This window comes from Coturnix japonica, chromosome 2 (assembly GCF_001577835.2).
Source record: "Coturnix japonica isolate 7356 chromosome 2, Coturnix japonica 2.1, whole genome shotgun sequence".
Taxonomy (NCBI): Eukaryota; Metazoa; Chordata; class Aves; order Galliformes; family Phasianidae; genus Coturnix; species Coturnix japonica.
The window spans coordinates 39,422,823-39,444,440 of NC_029517.1; the positions used below are offsets into that span (position 1 = coordinate 39,422,823).

The 21,618-nt window shown below is 42.5% G+C and overlaps 1 protein-coding gene and 1 long non-coding RNA gene across 7 annotated transcripts in view; one reads left to right on the top strand and one right to left on the bottom strand.

Annotated features, from left to right (window-relative positions):
• Positions 1 to 41: 41 nt before the first annotated feature.
• On the top strand, positions 42 to 4,778 carry LOC107309394. Its single transcript, XR_001553165.2, has 2 exons — positions 42 to 1,077; positions 1,697 to 4,778. It is a non-coding gene; the product is annotated as an uncharacterized LOC107309394 (long non-coding RNA).
• A 1,599-nt stretch (positions 4,779 to 6,377) lies between these two features.
• The window catches only part of LARS2 (leucyl-tRNA synthetase 2, mitochondrial), a 110,824-nt gene continuing 95,583 nt past the window's right edge, over positions 6,378 to 21,618 (bottom strand). For 5 of the 6 annotated variants that reach the window (XM_032442392.1, XM_032442393.1, XM_032442391.1 and 2 more), the window contains 4 exons: positions 21,288 to 21,365; positions 20,160 to 20,271; positions 12,457 to 12,584; positions 8,202 to 8,565 (listed from right to left, as the gene is read on the bottom strand). In XM_032442392.1, coding sequence (XP_032298283.1) covers positions 8,386 to 8,565; positions 12,457 to 12,584; positions 20,160 to 20,271; positions 21,288 to 21,365 — 498 coding nt within the window. In that variant the 3' untranslated portion in view covers positions 8,202 to 8,385. Of the gene's footprint in view, positions 8,566 to 12,456; positions 12,585 to 20,159; positions 20,272 to 21,287; positions 21,366 to 21,618 lie in introns of all 6 variants that reach the window. The other variant, XM_032442390.1, reaches the window with a different exon arrangement.

A 21,618-nucleotide genomic window follows, 5' to 3' on the forward strand; every position in this document is an offset into this window, starting at 1 on the left:
GGCGGAGCCGGCGGGGCGGTCCCGCCGCGTTGCACTGCGGCCCCTGGGGGCCCGCGGGGGTTGATGCTGGCGGAGGGAGCGGGGCGAGGCCGGGTCGGGGGCGTCGGTGCGGCCGGGATGGGGTGGGGTGGCGCGTGGGGAGCGGGCGGCTGCACTGGAGTGGTTGAGGGCCCCGTCCAGGCACTTACGGAGTTCTCCAAGGATGGGAGCTCCCTCATCTCCTCTGCTTGGCACTGCCCAGCTGCCGGCACCCTGCTGCCCTGCTATCCTCCAGGGCTGAACCACCAGCGATAAGCAGAGTTGTGAGTGCCAAGGATAAGGCAGAGCTGTGAGCTGCCAGGGAAATAGTTTGCATTCCTGGAGCAGGAGCTGCAGGAATGCACTCACCGGCTGAGCCGCCCTCATTTATTGGAGCATAGCACCATCCTGACCTGCCCCGGCTGACAGGCCAACCAAAGACTGAGCAAATCCCTGCTCTGGACTCTGAGGGCTGCAGTGCCCCTCAGTAAATACACTGAAAGGTGCAGGGTGGGGTGCGTGTGCTCAGCCTTGTAACGCTTCCCCAGCACTCGGGACAGGGCCCAGATGTTAAGGAATGTGTTGTGAATCAGGCTGTGACCAAACTGTGTTAGAAACCAGAAAATAATGCCCTCCCTTTCTAACAGCTCCCTTGCAAGAACTCTGCTTAGCAACAGGGACAGCTTGCCCCCCCCCCTCCCAACATGGCACACTCCTTACAGTGAGCTGCAGCCCCTCCAGGGAGCAACGTGTCACCTGTTACAGCCACCGCAGCCCAAGCTGACAGCATTGGATTCACAGAGTGGGGCTGGGGAGCAGCAGTAAATCACTCAGGAGGCCTTCATTGCCTGCCGAGCTTCTAAGTGATGGATAGCACTGAGGCACAAGGGGAAAACAATTCCCTCTGTCAAACCAACCCCTCTATCTGGCCTCTCTGAGCCTTGCTGTGCCCTGAGGAGGCTGAGGGAAGAAGCATCCCCAGGCAGGGCTGTTTTGTGTTCCCTTTGCAGAAAAATCAGCAGCTGAAGTGTGAACTGTGTTGGCCACGACCAGAAGCAGGTAAGGGCAGCTCTGAGAGCGGGGATTGCTAGGCTGTGCTGTGTCAGACAGGGCAGGGGATAAGGAGCTGAGGGCATGGCAGCCCCAGCAGGTATTCTGTGCTGAGCAGGTTTCATCTAGAGCCACCAGAGGCTGACAACAGAAGTAACTGACTCTTGAGTACTCCATCAAAACCAAGGAGCTATGAGGTTAAGCCCATAGAGCAACTAAAGCCTGAGCCTTGGTGTGTGATTGTGCCGGGAAGGAAAATGCTGGCTGCACTGAGCTCCAGGCAAGGAAGAGAGATGCTCAGGCTCAGCTTCAGGTGTTACCACTTTTGTTTTAAATGTTAAAACAATAAAGCAACGGAATTGGTACTGAACAGCAGATCTGCATTTCTTTGAGAGAATAAGAAAACACGACAGCGAGTAGATGGATGGCAGCATAAACCCCACTGCTTTTTTCCTGGGAGGAATTTGTTGTGTGCACAGGCAAAGAGTCATGGAGAAGGCAATCATACGTTGCCCTTGCACCTCTTCCCTCCTGCTCACCCAAGGATGTGCAGCACACCAGGTGAAGTCAGGCTCCTGACCCAGCACGGTGCAGACCCAGCTCACGCCTGCCTTTTTCTTTTCTGCAGACCAAGCTGAGGCCCCTGAGAGCTTTAGGAAACAAACCCTTTGGTGGGACAGAAGTATCACGGAATGGAAGTACCGACTTTGGAATAGAAGTGTGTATTTTCAGCTTTCATAAACAAAGCAAGGAAGAATCTGTGACTTCGCTCAGATCGGGGCTTGTTCCGACTTTCTTTTGTAAGGGTCGTGCACACGTTTTCTGCTGCTCCGTTTTATCTGTGAGCTAACATCTGCGGGATGTTTTAGTGCTGGGCCCACAGGAGCCCTCACCTCAGGGGAAGCAGCCTTCTTGCTGAGCTGCTGCACTGACACCGCTGACCTTCATAGCCATGCAAAGTACATTTCCTTCCTATGCCAAAGGATAAAATCAGCTGTGGGAAGAACAATGCATGCACAGACAACGTGGAAAACCCTGCTGAAGACCTTCAGACACCGAACCATGAAGCTGCACTTGGCCTCGCTCCAGGCTCTGTACGCATGAGCATACGCTGTGGTTATGAGCTCCTGCAGACAGGAATCACAGCCAAGCAACTTACAGGCAAATGTTTTAGGGCCTGATGTGCCACGGTTTAGGTGAGTGTAAAGCAGCAAAGTACCTCTGAAGTTCTGTGCTCCTGTTTATTCTCAGTGGGTTTTAGGCTAGGGGTACTCCCAAGTGAACATACGATTAACTTGAACTTGCTGTCAGCATGGAGGTGTAACGCTACACTGCCTCACACACCCTGATGCTGCAATTAGATACCAGCCCAATTCGTCATAGTTCCTGTGAGCTTTACAGCTCATGCCTATTAAGGAATGAAGGGGTTCACAACTGATGTGATAGTATGAGGCCAAAATGTATGTGCTTACTTGAATCGACTTATTATAAATACAGTCCTTGGAAGAAAAGCCAGTGCTCATCTATTCCGCGTTGGTTCCAATGGGCAAGGCTTATGGATTGCAGTGTATTTGTTCATGCCATATAATGCTGACCACTTGCAGCACAGCCACCCTCTGCCTGAAAGAGCAGCATGAATGCAGGCAGCTTTGTCAGGAGGATGCCATGGGAGAATGGCTCAGGCATGGCGGGGTCTTTCTGTGCAGCAGACGATTTGCTTCCCTCTCCTTGCAGTGGTGTAGCCAGCTTTATCCCTCATGAAGGATGAGGTTGTTGGCTTACAAGTGTTGGGTCTGTGGCTCCCTACAGTGGAGGACTTTGGGTCAGGTGTGTTGTGCTGGAAGGACAACACCGAGGGCTGCTGGGCAAGTATGCCTTGAGCCTTGATAGTGATAGAAGAAGCACTGTCCATTCCAACACAGCAGTTTGCCCTTTTCTGGAGAGAAAGAGAAAACAGATAATTTTTTCCCCTCTTCTTTTTCCTGTGGAAAGCCTTAGGCTCCTCCAGGGGGTGAGTAGTGGAGGAAGGGGGTGGATGGAAAGAGCTGGTGGCAGCAGAGGAGGAGAGGCCAGGAGACCGTGGGGCAGGAAGGCTGCTGCCGGGAACTTTGTCAGCGCGAAAAGGCCAAACCTCATCCTCCACCTTCTGAAAACTGCCGGAATGCAGCTTTTTGGAGACGTTGTTCCCCCTCACAGCTGCCCCAGGGGGCCCTGCATTCCTCTGGGAGGCCTGCCCTGTCTGCCTCCTCTTTCTTCCCTCCATATTTAACCCCCAAAGATCTTAGGCCAAGAAGGGCTTATGCCACCCCCAGCACCCCATGGGCTGGTGCAGGGCCCTTCATGCTGAGCTGCTGCTGTGGGGTGAGCAGTGCTTCTCCACAGACACAGCAGGGCAGGTGAAATTTTGGGCTGTTGAAGAAGTGTCCTGCCTGAGCAGCCACTGTCTGGAGCCGTGTCCTGCTATGCCATGTGTAGCCCAGCTGCTGGACAAGGAAAATGCCTGTGTGTCTGTTTTCACGTGGAACAAAAAGGGAGAAATCACATCACAGGGACAAAGCTGTCCCCTGCCCCAGCACAGCACAGGGGGAGGATGAGGAGGCTGCGGCCCATCTGAGTGTGTGCATCCTGTCCTCAGAACAAGGGCATGTACAGGGCCTGACTGATTTTTTGCTTCCATTACACTACAACTGCCTGTTACAGGGCATGCTCTCTGCAGTAAATTACACTAAGAGCCATTTAATTAACGCTAATGGCACAGAAGAGCCAGTGGCAGCCTAGGGACAGCTTTCTGGGGCTGTAAAGATGCTTCAAGCAGCGAGAGTAGTGCTGGGAAATCACCGAGAACCCAACAGGAGCCCAGGCAGAAGCAAATGCCACGAGCAGAGGGTGTGCAGTGCATGTGATCCCCCTTTGCCCTCAGCCCACCAGGCCAAATGCTTGCTTTTGGTGGCTTCAGAGTTACACCTGTATACCATGGGTGGCTTTGTTGGTTTTCTTCTTCCCTACATCAAACAGTTTGGGGTGGGTTTTTTTTTTCTGTTTTCTACTAAAAATAGCCTTCCATCGGAACAAACACTCATTTGGAGACGTTTCCAGCTCTGTTTCCCTGCTCTTTATCAGCGCACTAACACAAACAGCATGGTGACCTGCTCAACTAGCATGCGTGCCCTTTAGTAATCCCAGGCTGGAGGAGCACCGCACGCCGACGACATCCTGCCATCATTAGTCATCAGCTGAGCGTGGCTTTGCAGGGCTGAGTGGATACAGCCAGTGCATCCAGCCGCTCCTCTGTGCGTGTCCTAGAAGGATCCCTCTGACTAACAGATGGTTTTGGATGCTCTTTCACATGGGAAAATTGGGAAGAACATATTTTTATTGCACCCGCGCTATTCCATCCAGCCACGTGGATCTCCAGGGATGGAGACGTACTTAAGAAAAATATTCATTTCTGAAAGCTTCTACCATTTTTTTCACAGCACTTTCTTGGCTTAGCCAGCCTAGCAACGCATGCCTGTAATCTTATTTTGCAGCAATTAGTAAAATTTGCTAATTATACCGCTGACTATTTCAAACCAGTTGATTTCCCTTTGTAGCAGCAAATAATTTCCTGTTACACCAGTTCTCTTTAATTTTCTTCCGAAACAAAACCAGGCCAGCAGTGCCAGCAGTGTCATGCTGCTGTTATTAAATCGCTCCCTTTTCTGCCCTGGTTATTTGTCCTGTGTTTATTATTCCAAAGCAGTGCGCCTTGGATCCTCTACAGCTGTTCCGACTGTGTGTATTCAGCACCCTGCTGGCACCATGCAGAGCAACTCCCATTGCTCAGCAGCCTGTGTTTCTTCTGGCAGGGGAAGGTGGGTGTATTGGGAGAACCTTGGACCTTTCACGCTCACTTCTGGCGCATGCAAGCAACTGTTGACAGATAAGGAAGTTCAGAGCCCTAGGTGTGACTGTGGGCTCTTCGCTTGTGCCCAGCCCAGAGGGTGTAGCTACAGAGCCTCTGGTGAGCTCCCAGCGGGGCACAAGGTGTGAAGGTCCAAGTTTGCATCTGATTAGCACCACATGCATGCAAAACTAAGACTTAAACAATTCAAGAGAGCAAGCACAAAGGCACACATTCCTGTCCATGTAACTATATGGATTCTGTTGAGAATTCCACTGAAGATGAGGCTCTTAAAAGCACTTTAACACCCCACATGTCGCAGGCACAAGCATAAAGAACGTGGATATTTAACAGATTCTACTTCAGCTTTTTCTGTTTACATGTTCCTTTGCTGTGTGAGCAATTAGATGGCCTAAAATGGACTGCAAAATTGGCATGGTGCAGGCAGATGAGCACCAAAGGAGAAGTCCCCCATGTTCAGTATTGCAAGGCGTTTTGATGAGATTCCTGTGATCTCTCACAGGTGTGAGCAACACTCAGCTGAAAACCTCCACAAGAGCTCACTTGTCTCTGAGTCTGCAAGCTCTCGAGGACAGTGCAGAGGCAAATATCATCTCAGTCACTGGAGATGGCTATGAACACTCATGCTTAAGAGCACATTTTTCTGGGCTGTGATGTTTTCCAATACATTGCACTGTCCTATCACGGTTTTGGGATGGAAAGCGAGTGATGTGATGCTGAAAATATACCCCCCATGTCATGGACCTGCTCCTTGGCTTTCCTGGAGCAGTTTGTGTTGGGCCCATCCCACTGGGTTTAGCAAGACTCTTGCATCTCCTTTGGCTCATCTCTTCATGGAATGACAGCAGCAGCTGATCCATTTCAATGTGTGGGACAATGTTTTATACTGCCTTCAGCGCGCAATTACATCTGTACCATAACACAAGTAATAACTGTTAAATAAATAGCAGACATCTGTGTAAATTATTTTGCAGAGGGTTAATAACAGCCCACAGCCTCTATCAGCCCAATCTGGGCACAGAACAAACTTGTAAGTCCCAATTATTGTCAGATGAATGGCAGTCGTGCTTCAGATCAGGTCAACATCATGAAAAACGTCAGCAGGTGTCAGGACGACCACAAAACCCTGCAGCTGGCACCTCTGCCATCCTTCAAACACACACTTGCTGGGGGATTAGGCTCTGTCAGACCTTCCACATCATCTCTCACATTCCTTGTTTCCAAAACCTTTTTGTATCCTTTAGACCACACTGAATTTCACCTTACTGTAAACACGCTGGCATGACATCTGACCATACGCTTCAAGTGTGAACGCTGTTTATTACTTTCCCTTTTTTAGTGTCGAGAATCCATTCCGCATTTTTCTTTTTGCCTGGATCAAAGTAACATCTACCATTCACTTCTTCCTCCTGCAAGAGTAAATATAACCAGTACTAACAGCAGTAAACACTGTGGTCTGCTGCTCAGCCCCGTAGTGACTGCAGCCTTTGTTTAAAGGCACCGTAGGGCTGCTGGGCTTACAGCGTCTTTCTTCATCCTTGAAAATATTACGATGTTTTTTGTTGTTTGGTTGGGTTTTTGTTTACACCAAACATGTCACCTTTCCCCACAGGAAATCTCTGTTTGAATGGTTCCACAGGGAGCCTTAAACTTTTATATGGAAAAAGCAGGAATGTGCTTGGGCTACAAACTTTGCTTTAAAAGATCCCTTTCACAGTCTTTCAGGGACTTCTGAACAGGAGTTTTATCAATTTATAACAACATATATGTCAGGCAGACATTGGAATTCAAATTATTTTAACTCCAACTAAAGGCCTGTGTTTAAATGTCTGAATGCATTCCTTTGTGGCTAAGATTCAGGGAGTCTTAAAACTGCAGAGACCGTATCTTCGTTATAAAATATTCTATTTCTTAGTCATTCTTGTGTCAAAGGGCTGATGAAGGAAAAATGTGCACCACTGTGGTCCAGAAGGAAGCAGAAGTCACAAAAGCTTTGTTGCACATTTGGGCTCACTGAGCCTGAAATCTCCATTACGTAGCCAGATCTTTGCTGCCAAAACTTATAACCAAACTGATTTCTGCTACTTCTTAGTGATGACACTTCAAAGAATCTATCTTGACTTTACTTGCTCAGGATCCATTGGACTTAAATATTGTTTTGTGGGATATTTTTGTTGGTTTTTGTTTAGTCTGATACACTGAACGGCTGTTGGACTGGAGGGTTAACAGACCTCTCTATTTGACTAGCTCCTGCTTTAAGTGTCAGAAGGGCTCATAAATGGCCTGTTTTAATGGTTGTAAAGAAGAGGCATGCTCACACAATGAACCCTGCAACTGTCTCCTTTGAAAACCTTCTTCAAGCACTTGTTAAATGCCATAAGCATTTCCATGTGGATGTAACAGTAACAGTGCGCAAATAATATGGCTGGGATGAGGCATGAGAAAAGCTCTGTGTTTTACAGACATCTGACTTTTAGAAATGTGACTGATTGTTCTACTTAAAGAACCCCTCCGAAACAAACAAATGAACAAAAAACCCAAACCAGTGAACGTTAATTGAAGTTTTATGATCTAGGCACAGTGGAAACAAAAAGCACAGCGGCTGCCTTTACCGCTGTGTTACTGGTCATTGACTTGTCCCTTTCTCAACTCCCCCCACAGACTCTAGGATGGCTCATGAGTGGGAAGTCACTTCCATTTGCTCTGTGCAGAAACAATTGTCAGCACATTGTGGAATTTGACTCTCCCATGTATGAATCAACAAAAATATGCTAGCAAGTAAGGAGGATCCTGGCTAAGGCAGGGCTCAGCTATATCATCTGACTGGTTTCTTGGCTTGCCACTGAAATGCATGTGAAATAGATCAACTCAGCCCATTCTGGCTATTTATTATGAATAAAGCCATTAGCCAGTGCTAATTAACACTAAGTTGTTAGAAAACGTTGTTACTGAAAGTGCTGATTAATGGTAGGTTATCTAAGCGTGAGACACGTGGAGCAGAGATGGACTGACACCTGACATCTGGTACAGCACACACTCATGGCAGCTGTTTAGTTCTGGAATCATACTTATGTCTCTGCATTTGTCCAAGCCAGGTTTCAAATAGGATAGATTCCTGAGGCTGACCTAAAACCCACATGCTTTATAGCACTTACTTTCTATTACAATTACTTAGTTCTTTTGTACTTCCTTCTCATTCACCCAGAGAATATGGACAAACTGCATCTTACCATGACTTGATAAGAAACTTTAATTCTGTACATTCCTCCTTGTTGAAACAAATATTCAGCAGCAGCCTAATTCTGTTAACATTTCTCCCCCACCGTTATATGAGATTTAAATAGCCATCATTGGTGTTTTGAATTGCTTTCATCCTGAAAGATTCCAGTTCTCTTTCGCAGCCCAGCAAAGTCTTACTCTTGCACTAAGAAGTTGATAAGGGCAGTTCTTGGAGACAGAAAGGCCTTTTTAATGGTCCGTCCCTGGAGATGCTTGGCTCCAAGTTCACTTTGAAGAACCAGCTCATGGACTTCTGCAAAGTTGCGGGCTGCTTGCTGAGGCACAAAAACTTTGCCGCAGGCTTTGTTATTGATCTGGAAAACACAAACATGAGAACAAGAAAAGACAGAAGTTACCAGACTGATTTATACACTTTCATCTCCTGAAAGCAGTCCATCTCATTACGTGCGCTGAAAAAAAGTGGATCAAACTGTCTTTTGCCTCAGTATGAAATGCTGTAAGCAGAGGATAAGTTTTTCCATACCTCCTGGCCCCCTGGCCCATAACAGAATAAAAATCTGACTCAAAATACTCAAGCAAAATTTAAGTAGGAGCCACAGGAAGTGTTATGTTTTTGAAGATAGTAAGCATTAAGTGACTATGTAATGTGGTCATCTTTTAAGCTTGAAAACAAAATAGTCGCACAGGCTGAACAGGCAACGAACTGAACGGCTGGTATAAATAACACTAATCCTCGATTTTAGTATATAAAATGATATGAAATTTTAAATCCAGTTCAATCAAATTACTTGCTTGCTTGAGAATCTCCTGCTTTGCTGGCTGGACACCACTGTAACTATTTTTCAGTCACCTAAAAGTAACATGTATTGCTTGGACATAAAAATGCACAGGGCTTGTTTTTTTTTAAGTTCAGGATAAGTGGATGCAACATACCATAAATGAGAGTGACCTACTTCAGTTACCTGATTTGTATTTGATTTAATACAAAACAATCTGTGCAGTTCTCTGAGAGAGGAAGATGAAACAGCCTTTTAAGGAACAAGGTGAAGCCTCAGATGCAGTTGGGATGAGTCATTTCTGGTTTCTGACTAGCCTTGACAATTAATTTGCAGTGATAACGTAAGTAGACCTTTAACTATTCTTTCCTGCATCCATAACTTGGTATCATAAAGGAGTGTCTGTCTGTTAAGCTTTGCCTTTGCTACCTTCTGAGAAATAAACCCTTTGAAAAATGAGAGCATTTCATTTTTAGAGCTACTGTGAAAAAAAAAACACACACACAAGTAGTTCTTTTTGACTTGGCACTTCAGAGAAGAAAAATAATCCATGGGAAAAAAAGAAAATGGTCAAAATCAAACTTGGTAAAGCTTTAGTGAGAAGATGAAGCGAGCTTGTGGGACCTGTGGGAACAAGTTGCTAGGATAGTCCGTCCTTCAAAACTAAGCACGGTCAGTTAAATGCCATTACTTTTGTCCATGATGCAAACTGTTCCAGTGGACAGATGCTAGCGGGGGAAAATTGGCACAACTAGCCAAGCTGGTGCTGCTCTCAACAGACAAGACAACTGGGCTAGGTCAACACAGCAAATAAATGACTCCTAGCAGTTGTGTTTTCATTTCAGCACATATTTGCAGAATGGTTTTCATTATAATATAGGTATCCCGGTGCAGAGATAAATATATCAGTGCTGTTTCTAAAAACCAAAAAGCTGTCTGCAGGTTTGATCTCACACTGTATGTAACAAGCGCCCTATTCATATACTCTTCTAGTTGAGGCATTAGATTCTCCTCAGGACATGCATCTCTGGCTCTCTGCATCTCACTACGTCAGCATCGTATCCCTCATTAACGTCAGGTAGAAGCGCCAGCTCAAGAAGTGAGGGTGCTAGCAGCGTTATTTCTCCGAGAAACCTTTCACATAAAATCGCAACCTCAAAAGAGGTTGAGTCTTTTCTTCTGCTCAGAAAGGAAGCTGCTGATTTCCCTTCTGCTTTTTTGTTCTTTTTTTTTTAGAACAGACCCATTTATTCACAATCCTTTGGAGAAGTAAAAAGGAAAGTAAGTATCTATGCAGTTGTAGGCCTTCCTCACACTCAGAAGCACTAGAATGATGCAAATTTAGCTTATGTTCTCAAACAAGCAGTTGTAAGGCAGCAGCTGTGAACAGTTCTGCACCAGCTACACAATGTGAGGCACATTACAAATGCGTTAACAAGATGAAATGTTGTGACTCTGTGTTTGGGTCAGATTTTTCACAGCATTAACAGTGTATGTTAGCATTTAATATAAGTGCAGGCAAATGAAAATTATTTAACTTTGAGATAGTATTTAGATCAACAGGTACATGTGCATCTCCATTAAGATAAGTTTCAATGTCATTCTTGTATGCAGTTTATATTGTACCAGTCAAGGGTGCGGAGAGTTGGTTCATTTTGCTGCCTTGGGTTAAATATGGAAAGACAACTCCAGCACAGACAGGAAATAATGAAGCATCTTGTGTCAAGAGAAATAAAACCATGTCTCAGCAAGCAAATTGCAGCCTGAGGCAGTCGGAGATCCTGAGAAGAATAGGGTTGTGGCCCAAAGACTCAGCTTGTCTGTGCAGCCTTGTGAAGAGACACTGTCTTTTTGCAACTAACCAGTTCCTCCTTACTTTGACTTTCTTGTTTTAATGAAGGCAATTTGTTTTACAGCCACACAAAAGTCCGCAGTGGTCACATGATGGTAAAATATTCACATTTATGATGGTTTGTCACTGCTTCTCTTTATGCCCCTTTTACCTTGCTCTTAACGTAGCAAGCCAGGCACTCCCACACTCATTATTTTTAAGAAACATTCTCAGTCTGTAAGAGAAACTTGTCTCTCTCTTCTTCCATTCACTTATTTTCTCAGGCTTAGGAAACGTATTTACGCACATCAGAATATTCCATGAATTGAGCACACAGTGGCTGATCATTCCCTTATTAGAGGACTCCTACACGAGGCCATAGCTTTGATGAAGTGTGTGAGGACAAGAAACAAAAGTAATTTTCACAATGATTGCTTAAAGCAAAAATGATTTTTATTTTTCCATTTTCTAGTTTTGAGAAGAAAGTTTCAGTGTAAGCAGAGAAATATTAGTAAAGTTTAGCCTTTCTGATGCTCAGTTGGACAGTCCTGAAAGCATCCAGGTCAGAATTCTCTTCGTGCTGTTGCAGTTTTTACTTTAAAAATATATTTTAAAACATTTGCTTTAAACACAAAGAAGTTCCTATAATTACACAATTTCTCATGCATAGCTTCATCGTAAATTGAATCTTCTATGGCTGCTGCTAAGGATACACATCGAGCATCAGAGAAATTAGCGCTCTTAGCAGCATTCTGAACCATTCCGTTCAAGTGGACTGGACATGAAAGAGTTTCAAGACATGAAACTGTTTGCAAAGACACTTTTGATTAAGGAAATGCACAGCAAAACAGCTTCCCCTAAATCTAACCAACTTCTCTCCTTCTTAAAAAAGCCAAAAGAGCTAAACACAAATAACTGCACAGCCTATTTCTTTTACCCAAATGAGCTAAAAGAATACAACAGTTAAAAAAATCAAATAGAATTCATTGTTTCTGTTTCTGATACACGTAAACATTCAGAGCATGCAGTATTAAATGACTGAACGTCACTTCGTCTGGAGACATCTCATTCAAAGTACAGAATATCCAGACACACACACACACACACACAGAAGCTTAAAAAGTTTAAAGCACTGATGCTGAGACTGTTTGCATGATATATGAAAGACTTCCCTGGTGAGCAATGAAAAAGACAGGAGCACTGCTGATTTGTAAGACTGCTACGTGTCTGCAGACTATCAGAATGCCTGAGCACAGAGGACCTGAATTCAGGCTGACTGAGAATCAGCTAACGGAAGAGCTGAGACACAACCCATGAATCCCACCCACCTGACTCCAAGTCCCACAGTTGCTCTGTGGCCTACAGAGGCACTTGTCCAATCTCCACATGCACTAATATCCAGTCAGTGAAAAAGATTTATATTTAGACTGTCTCCCTTCCAGCCATACTATGTGTCTTTCATATAGGAAACCGTTTTAATTACTCAGCACAGCTTAATTGCAACTTCTGCCCCATCTCACCTTTCACTGAGCCATATAAATAGGGAACTGACTTCCACAAGAGCAGGGATTTTGTCACCTTCTCTGAGCATACAATGCATTAATTAACCCAACTGAAATTAAATGAAAAACTCTTACCAGAACAGACATCTCCACTACATCTGGTGGTTGAAGGTATTCTGGGTCTACTTTGGGCCAGGACTGATGCAGAACATCAGCACCCCAGTTATGATGAGTGCAAAGTTTATTCTCTATATGCGCCAGACCTGGAAAATGAAATCATATTATCATCAGAAGATTCAGTCTTTAGGATCTGTTTGATAAATAGGATCAGAACAAAGTTTACTTTGAAAGCAAATTCCTTCAGGAGGAAATAACGCTGTTTAGATGAGCATACAGCACATTTTAAACAGAAAGATACACAGCTGTGAAAACATTTGCTTTACGCTATATACAACAACTCTAACATGAACATTGGGGGTACATTTTAGATTAGAATTAGTATCCTTCAAAAATCTACTTGAAGAATTCAGCTGAAATATCAACCTAATTTAAGAAAACAAGCAGGGAAACATATAAAACCCTCCTGTTGAGGAACTCAGTCAAAATATGGCACAATTATGGCTTAATATTTTATCGCCTGTCATATGCTGGGTGGTTTCCTGCAATGTGCTGGGTAGTTTCAGCTGCAAGTCCAGCTACTCACAAGATGTGAACAATCTATTTACTCACAAATTAAAGGTTCCATGTAAGTATACCTTGCACAGCTTTCTTTCTTATTTCATGTACATGCTGAAGTAGTTTATCCTTTGACTTTATTTAAAAATACTCTTAAAATGGCTATAAATGATCTCCTTCTATTAAACAGACTTTGCACCCCTGGACAATTCATTCCTGATTTACTGAAGTACCAGTGGAATTAGTCGTAATTCATTCTGAAGCCACATTCTTTAATGGCAGTAAAGCTTCTGAGCAGAATTTATGTTTCTGTCTACTCCAGCTGCAGGGCAAAATAAAAAGATTTCACTGAAAATGCTGTCAAACTGTACTGACAAGAATTGCTGTAGTGATTCTTTCCCACAAATCCAGTTGATTTTTAAATTAAAAACATAAGGATATGGATTAAAGTTTTTTCTTTTTGTTTTAAAGCATATGCTTCCTTCAGAATTGCAGAACATAACAATCAGAGAGTATCTGAAAACTCATCTGGTTTGAGGAAACTCGAGAAGATAAAGAAAGCACGGCACAATAGCGGACACTGCCAGCAGAAACATACACCATGCATAATACACCAATTTATTTAGTTGGATTGTTTAGACTAATAGGGCGAATAACAGCAAACAGAAACATAAAAAGAAGGCAGCTTCCTCCACAATGAAATCCACCAGATACTTGTCAGTGCTTTTTCAGACAAAGCACTTCTGTAAAGCGACACACAATCTCGTTTTCTGAAGCACTCAGAAAGAGACTGTGGTGGACTGCTGGGAGCTGGTTCCAATGGCAAGCAAGAATCACACAGAACATGCACATTTCCTAAGAATAACAATGAAGCCTCAATCTTTTTAGGTAAATAATTGATTAAATTCTTCAGTGCATCTGGATTTGTGTGTTTTTCCCCTCGTAACAGTTGCTCAGAAACTGAAAGAGCAAAAGATAAGAAATCAAACAGAAAAAAAACTAAAAACCCAACCCTTCACGCTGGTGATTCATTATCACATTGACTTGAAAGATGACAGCTGCTAAATTCTTCCCCTTTTGGCTTTCAAACATACAGATGAGCTCATCTCTTTCCAACTGATCACATGCCTGGTGGCAGCAGCATGCACACTGGCCACTCCTCACTTTCCTGTTAAAGTGGGTTCTTCCAGCTTTTAAAAAAAAACATTTTCTGATAGAAGTCAAGATCAGGGCAGAAGCAGGGTCACATTTAATCCCTGTGGAGGCTGTTGGTTGTAGTAAACTTAGTAATCAAAAATAATTAAGATGTATCCTGAAGCAGATAAAGTGTGGTTAAGGACCTTGTCTGGTTGGTTTTCTTACTATAAAATGGGCTATGAGCTCACCCATAAAAAAACTGCAAAAGTCAACAGAACTTGTTTCAGAAAACAGCTTGACAGGAAACCAAAATGAAGGTTTTACTTAGGTTGCCTGTTTGGCTTCCTGCCTTAAATTCACATTTTGCAAGCTGTACAATGCAGAAAATACAGTCGTGATTTGTTTGGCGTTTTCAAAGTGCAACACACAGGACCAGAAAGTTCACTGTCTTAATCTAGAGCATATCTGGATATCTGATACATTAAATAAAAGCACCGTTGCTGATCCTAAGAACCAACAATTTCACAGACTCTTACTGCAGAAAAATTAAAAACTTGGGATAATATCTTGTACTGGAAAGCGCCCACTGAAGCGCACGTTATGAAGCAGTGTGCATTTTGCTTTCTATTTATTGTCTGGTTTTGATTTTTCAGCTCTATCTTCTTCTGCAAACACAGGACAGAAAGCCAGCTTACACATACAGCCATTTCTGGGGTCAGATCTTGTGCTTAATCCAAAGACCTGATCCTGCAGTTGGATCTGTGTCAATGGACTTTCACTAGCTGGCAAGCTAACGCTGAAACAAGTTTTCCCCAGCCAGTAACTCACTGGACTGAAGCCTTCATTAACACTGCAGCATATTATGCTACTGTAAATGAGTGAGCTGACAGGCAGAGGAGAGAGGACAAGTCTAACAACATTTAAGCTCACGGCAATGTTTTATTAGCATTATGTGAGTCATTAGTATTTCATTAAAATAATCCTTCCCCTGAGGTGCTGTTTGGGTGGAAGAGCAGACTGGCAAAATAAGGAGAGATTTAAGAAGAACAGTGTGCAATCGTCTATCATGAAGGCAAGGTAGGACAGTAAAGTACTTCTAGTCTTAGAGGAAAAAAGCATTAACATAATGAATCTGTTAAGTTCCAAAAATGTTGCACATAGTTTGACATGGAATTATGTATGCAAGAGAAAAAGACGTGATTATGAAATAAACGGAGGCATGGCTGGTATGGTGAGGGACAACGGCCAGCACTGAGAGCTTAACAAAGGAAGGCAAGGAAGACGGAAGTCTTTATGGGAGATAAAAGGAAATTAATTAAGGCTTCTGAAACTATGCCACTATCAGTTTTTATTTTCTAATAGGGGATGGAAGGAGACCAGAGGAACAGCAGACGGTGACTATGAGGACACATTACCCAAATGCTGATAACCTTTGGATTTAGCAAAATCAAAACAGATTCAGCTTACAAGTAGCTCAGAGCAGGAATTTCCAGCACTAAGTAGAGATACAATCTAGACCAGTGTCTTCTTGGTCTCTGCAGTCCCTTCCATGGACTGTTAGTTTTTACTTCATTCTTCACACGCTCTTTTACTTTTTAATGAATCTTCCTATTTGACAGACTCAGACAAGATGAATATCAGAAATACCTTTCTGGAGCCCAGAAGGACAATGCCTGCCTGTCACACATTAAAGGGCCTGCAATCTCAAAGAACTTACAGCAGTACAATAACAGCTATTTGCGGACAGCTCTGAGAGAAACTTTATTTTACAACTGGCAGCACAAGTCAGAAATATATAGATTAATTCAGTACATTGCTTGGGGATTCATTTTGTTTATTTCTTAGTGCCAGAGCACCAAAGAGGGTTGTGAAAAACCCATGTTACTAAAAGCTCACTCTAGGATGCGTTTCCAGTTCTGCAGATTCCCTGAGAATCCCTTTAATCTTCTGAAAATGATCTGCTTTCCTCCACTGGAACAGACTTATCCTTCATTTTGCATTACTCTTAGAAGGAAAAATCATTCTTAATTCCAGGCTGGTCTTATTCTTGGATTTGTGCAGGTTACTTTGGGGGACTTCTGCATTCCACTTTTCTATGAAAACCTGCAGCATCCCTTAGCTTCCCGTCTATTCTTCAGGAAAGCCTTGTTGGGCACGGACTGAACCCAAACACAGAAATACTTGCAGTAGAGCCACCGTAATGGTAGTTTTAATGTCGCTAAGACAATTATACCATTACAGTTTCCAATAATTACGTTTCATCTCAATGTATCTTAAGATGCATTTATCACGGGTATAAATCTTTCGTGCACCATCACTAATAAAAATGTAATAACTCACAATAAGCAGTTTCATATCCTCGTGTGGACAGCAAAAACACAGTACTACTACAGACAAACAAAAAAACCCCACGTCTCAAATGGTGTCTGTATATTCCTCAGATACAAGGCTTCAGGAAGGAAACAGATTTCCTCATCCTGTTAGTGTTCATAAACTGCCAAGATATCAGGCGGATGAACTCTTCCCGCACTGAGGGGCTACAGTAGCTTTTACATTAATAAGCTGTAACACAGCATCCACATTACACAGTTAAGACCATCAGGGTGATGCATCAAAATACTGACAGCGTCCTCTTCTAAGCAGCAGAATGAACTACTTCACACACAAAATAGCAAAGCAGTCAGTTACAGCTTTTTGGCTGCTGGAAGGTGAGGCGCTTATGAAACAGTGTTCAAGCAGCTTTTCCCTTCCCTTCAAACTAGAAATATTTGCTGCCAGTACTGAAGTACACTCTTCAAACAGCTCACAAAAAAAAAGATCAAACTCTTTCTCCAACCTGATGCATGAAAACAAGGTGGTCACATTTAAACTGAATCCCATGGGAGAAAAACTCCCCAGATGCAGAAGAGGAGTTGCTGTATCTTGAATCTACACAATTTTACCTTAATTATATTTAAAACCTGAGTGCTACATGATGTCCTTGGGATATCAGACTGAAGTTCTGAGTTTGCAAGGCTCATCAACCAGCCAATAAAGAAAGCAAGTGGATCAAAATGCTAACATTTCAAATGAACTCCAATTTAATTCTTACATATAAGGATAACATTATTATCATCAGAACAGTGTACATCAAAGATGCCGGTTAGTCATTATTTCAAATGTCAAGCAAAACATCTTTAGTTACCACGTTAAAATGACTTTTTACATTTTCCTTATATTGTCACTGGTTGGTAATCCTTTTAGACTGACTGATCTGCAATTACGTCCAACTGCATTTAGAGAAGTTTTGTGCTACCAAAGAGGATAAACCATACATAGGTTACTCCAAAAGGAATGCCTGCCATTTACTGCCAGGGAAACTGCAACAGGTACAAAGAGCACAACATCATTATCTGATTGAGCAAATTCTCAGCTATGAAACAGTGTTTTTCAGCACAGTCCTCACCATTAGCTATGCATTTGCGCCAGCATGAACAAGAGCCTGCACTCATGAAAATCTGCACCATGGAGATGACCCACTATTTCACAGCTGCTACAACTGCATCAACTGCGTGTTGTCCATGAATTCCATCTTTCATTGGCCTGAATGGATGCAATTCAAAGTGCCAAATTCAGACTGCACAGTGGGTGTGATAGGACAGTGCAGCCGAGACTGGCAATGTGCTCCACAGTCTTCAAACTGGTATAAGGCCTTGTGTTATTGTGATGGAAGAGAAAGGTTGAAAGAGAAAGTTTGAGATTTGTCAGTGTTGTGATGTAGGGGTCAGAGCTGATGATTTGTCCTGGCTCCAGGAAATCCAGGAGAATTTCCTATCCCACAAAACAGTGCACTATGCACTGAGGGCTGCATCTTGAACATTTTCTTCAGTGAGGAATCATGTGTCACCACTCCACGTACTGCCACGTTCTGACTCTGCCTCATAGTGGTGACACCATGTCTCATTTTTGCTAATGATGTGATCCAGGAAATTGTCACCTTCAGCCTTATACTGACTGCACAGGTCCTGACAAACTAGCATATGGTGTTCTTTCTGTTCCTGTGTGAGCACCTGTGGCACACACCGGGTGCAAACTTTGTGACATTCCAGTGTTGTCACCGTCATTTCCAATGCATGGAAGCCAATATTCTGCTCTATACACAGTTCCCTGGGTGTAATCCACTGATTCACATGGATGAGCTGATTGAGACACTCTTCATTTCATGGTGTGACAGCTGTGCATGGCCATCCAGAATGTGGCTTGTCTTTCATGGTACTGTTGCCACTGCTGAAACGTACCACTGTGCTCACATCCATGGTTTGGTCTCCATAAACAGTCAGGAAGTGTCTGTGAATGCCAATGGGTGCCATTTTTTCCTTGTGGAGGAATTCAAATCCACACTATTGATTCACCTGCACTTTCACACCAGACATCATTGCGTCAGATTGCTCCTCTGCTGCCATCTGTCACACAGCAACAACGTGTAATGGAATACTGGTGGGAAGGTTCAACCTCTACTGCCATACCACCACCATCTGCCTCTGATGTTGTGGGCCAGTACAACAAAATAGGAGGTATTACTTTTTGAAGTAGCCCTCGTAGTTGGAGATTTTCCACCAGAAGTCTCAATCCCAGGACAGAAATGCTAGATGTTGGTGATTTCTAAATAATACTGCCCTCTTACTGAAAAACAACAGCTAAATGAACATACATTCTCTTAATAAAATCATTTAATAATTTTGATGCAGTGCAATGATTACCTTCCTAAAAGAGACTGTATTTTTCCATGTTCAGTGATAACATTTCTCAGGTAATAATCACCAAAAATGTGTGTTGTTTTTGTTTTTTTTTTTATGCCAGGGGCACTGAATTATAGCATGCAGTATTTGGACCACGGAAGTAGAATTGCATTTTTAATTGCAGCCAGCAGCTGAGGACAATACAAACCTAATTTTTATTATACATTCTTTCCATTCTTACGTCAGAGAGCGTCACAAAACAGCAAGTGTTCAATATCCTCATTCTCCAGTGATTTTGGCAAAAAAAAGGAAAGACCCCCTTCTGTTGCAGTCAAAATGATCAACAGGATTAAGCTTAACATTCAATAAATCATGCTAGTTAAGACATCTGAGTGATTTCCTGTCATGCTGTGAAACGTATTTGACAATTCTGTATCCCTAACCAGCATTTGAATTTCACAGTTCACATGGCACTGCATGTTTAGGTAATAAACCCAGGCCACTTTTGACTCCATCTCAAACATTGTGAAAAACAAAATCAGAGCAATTACTTCAATTTAAATGAAATATTAACTAGATGGAACTTTCTGTTGTAAGACAGTATTGACAGAAAGTAGCATTTTCCAAGTGAATTGCATCTGATGCAATTGTTCTGTTCTGAACAATTAGACATTCTGAGCAATTAGATTATTCCAAACATCTTAAAAATACTGGAAATGAAAACAAAATAAGAATCCCCCCCATCCCCCCACCCAATAGGTCCTGTTCTTCCCAGTCTGTGCTACTATGATACTACTATCAACAAAAGCAGCCTTTCTTTGGCATTTAATAATAGCTCACTGTCACATGCGGCTCTGCAATATGAGCCATTTAATCGTTCTATTCTGTAAACACTTGAAAACGTAAAGTCCTAAGATGACTGTCAAAAATAAAACTGTTAAAACAGCATCCAAAAGCTAATATTAGGTCCAAAACCACATAGCAGTTTGTGGCCAGCCTTACACAGAACATATTCCTATCTTCCCACATATATCTTGGAACTTCTTCCAATAAACCTTAAAAATAACTGTTGAACTCTCCACCTACATCCCTTATTCCACAGGTTTTAACTATAGTAACGCTATGAAATTTACCCACTTGGGATTCAGACCTCAAGGCTTACCACTGTGATGGATTTAAGAAAAGAAAGAAAAAAAGAAAAAAAAAAGGTTTTTTTGTCTATAATTCCCACTTCCCAGAGGAGGTGTATTTACCATATAGCGACCATCAGTCTCTGGACAGCAATAGAAAGAGCAGTTTTATAAATACCTTTCCACATCTCTGATGCAATGTGTGGAGCCATAGGTGCAACCATAATGCAGAGCGTAGCCAAAGCATCTTCATATTCTGCACTGTGAAGAACAAGAGGCCAAGAAGCTTGCTAAGTGGGGGAAAAAAAAAAAAAAAAAGAAAATGAAAATAAATTGTAAATATGAATATTTGGGGATGGGAAGTAAAATAGCTTAATTAAGAAGAACACGCAGTAACATTTCATTAAGATCTCTGCTGGCACAGACTGTTACGAGTGCAGCACAGCCTCTTGTCCATTGCTGGAGAAAACTCTGTTTTGACTCTGACTGATTACATCCCATGATAAGTTCAGATTCCACGTTTAATTTATGATTCATCATCCTAATGAAACTGTGCAGAAGAATGTTGATACATGCCAGGTTATGAGCATTAGTTGATGGGTGTGACAATCCCCAGACCCTGCCTACTAGAAAACTGTCCAAAACCAATGATTGTTAAACACAAACTACAGAAGAGCTGACAGATGACAATGCCTTGTCACTGACACTCATGAGGAAAGCAAAAACTAGATCTGAATCAGTTTTAGTAACTACTATCTGTTTTTTTAATATAGAATTTTCATCCATCTCTCCACTTCCTCCTTTGAAATGGGACCGAAAGAGGAAGTCTTGACATGCTATAATGAAATTCGTTCTTGAAAGATATTGCACTGACTTCCTTGATCATGAACACATATATCAGCGTTCAAATATTTACCTGTCTGTAGGACACTGATTTTTTAGATTATTTTTTTAAATTCACCAATTTCTCAAAATGCCGATTAATCACTGAGCTGGAAATAGAGAACAGGGCATCACCTTCCCAGCACCTCACATTATCCCAGATTTTCATTATTTTAGTACAGTACTTGCACGTGCCCTACTTAACTTTTTCTTATATTCCTTGACTTTGCCAATAATTTCCGTAGAATCCATAAGATATGAAATGGTTTATCAATGATGTAGTCAAAAAATCCAGACTTAAATTTTATGTTCAACACGACTTCTGGAATTCTGAACCTATAGTTCAGACAGCTCTTGCCTTCTAGAAATACTTCCAGGAGTAATGACTAGCAGAAAAATATCTTTGTTCATACGGCATACTTACATGGAGTACATTAGAAAGGCTCATCAGTCGAGAAATAGCTGCATTAAACAAATGATCCTTTGTGAAGTACTCTGTTACCTTGAATTAAAAGAAAAGCTCTGTCATCAATTAGTTGTAATATTCAAAAATGGAATAATACCTTTTACATGGAAATCATATTGGCACACAAAGACATCAGATATACAGCCACGTGTGTGTGAAGGTCCCTTGCCACAGGGACTTTCTTCAGAGAAAGTTTAAGCATAGGAAAATATCTTAAGCTAATTTTGCAGATATTTTCACCTCCTCCTGAATCATGTGTAACTGATTTGACACTAAAACACAGTATCAG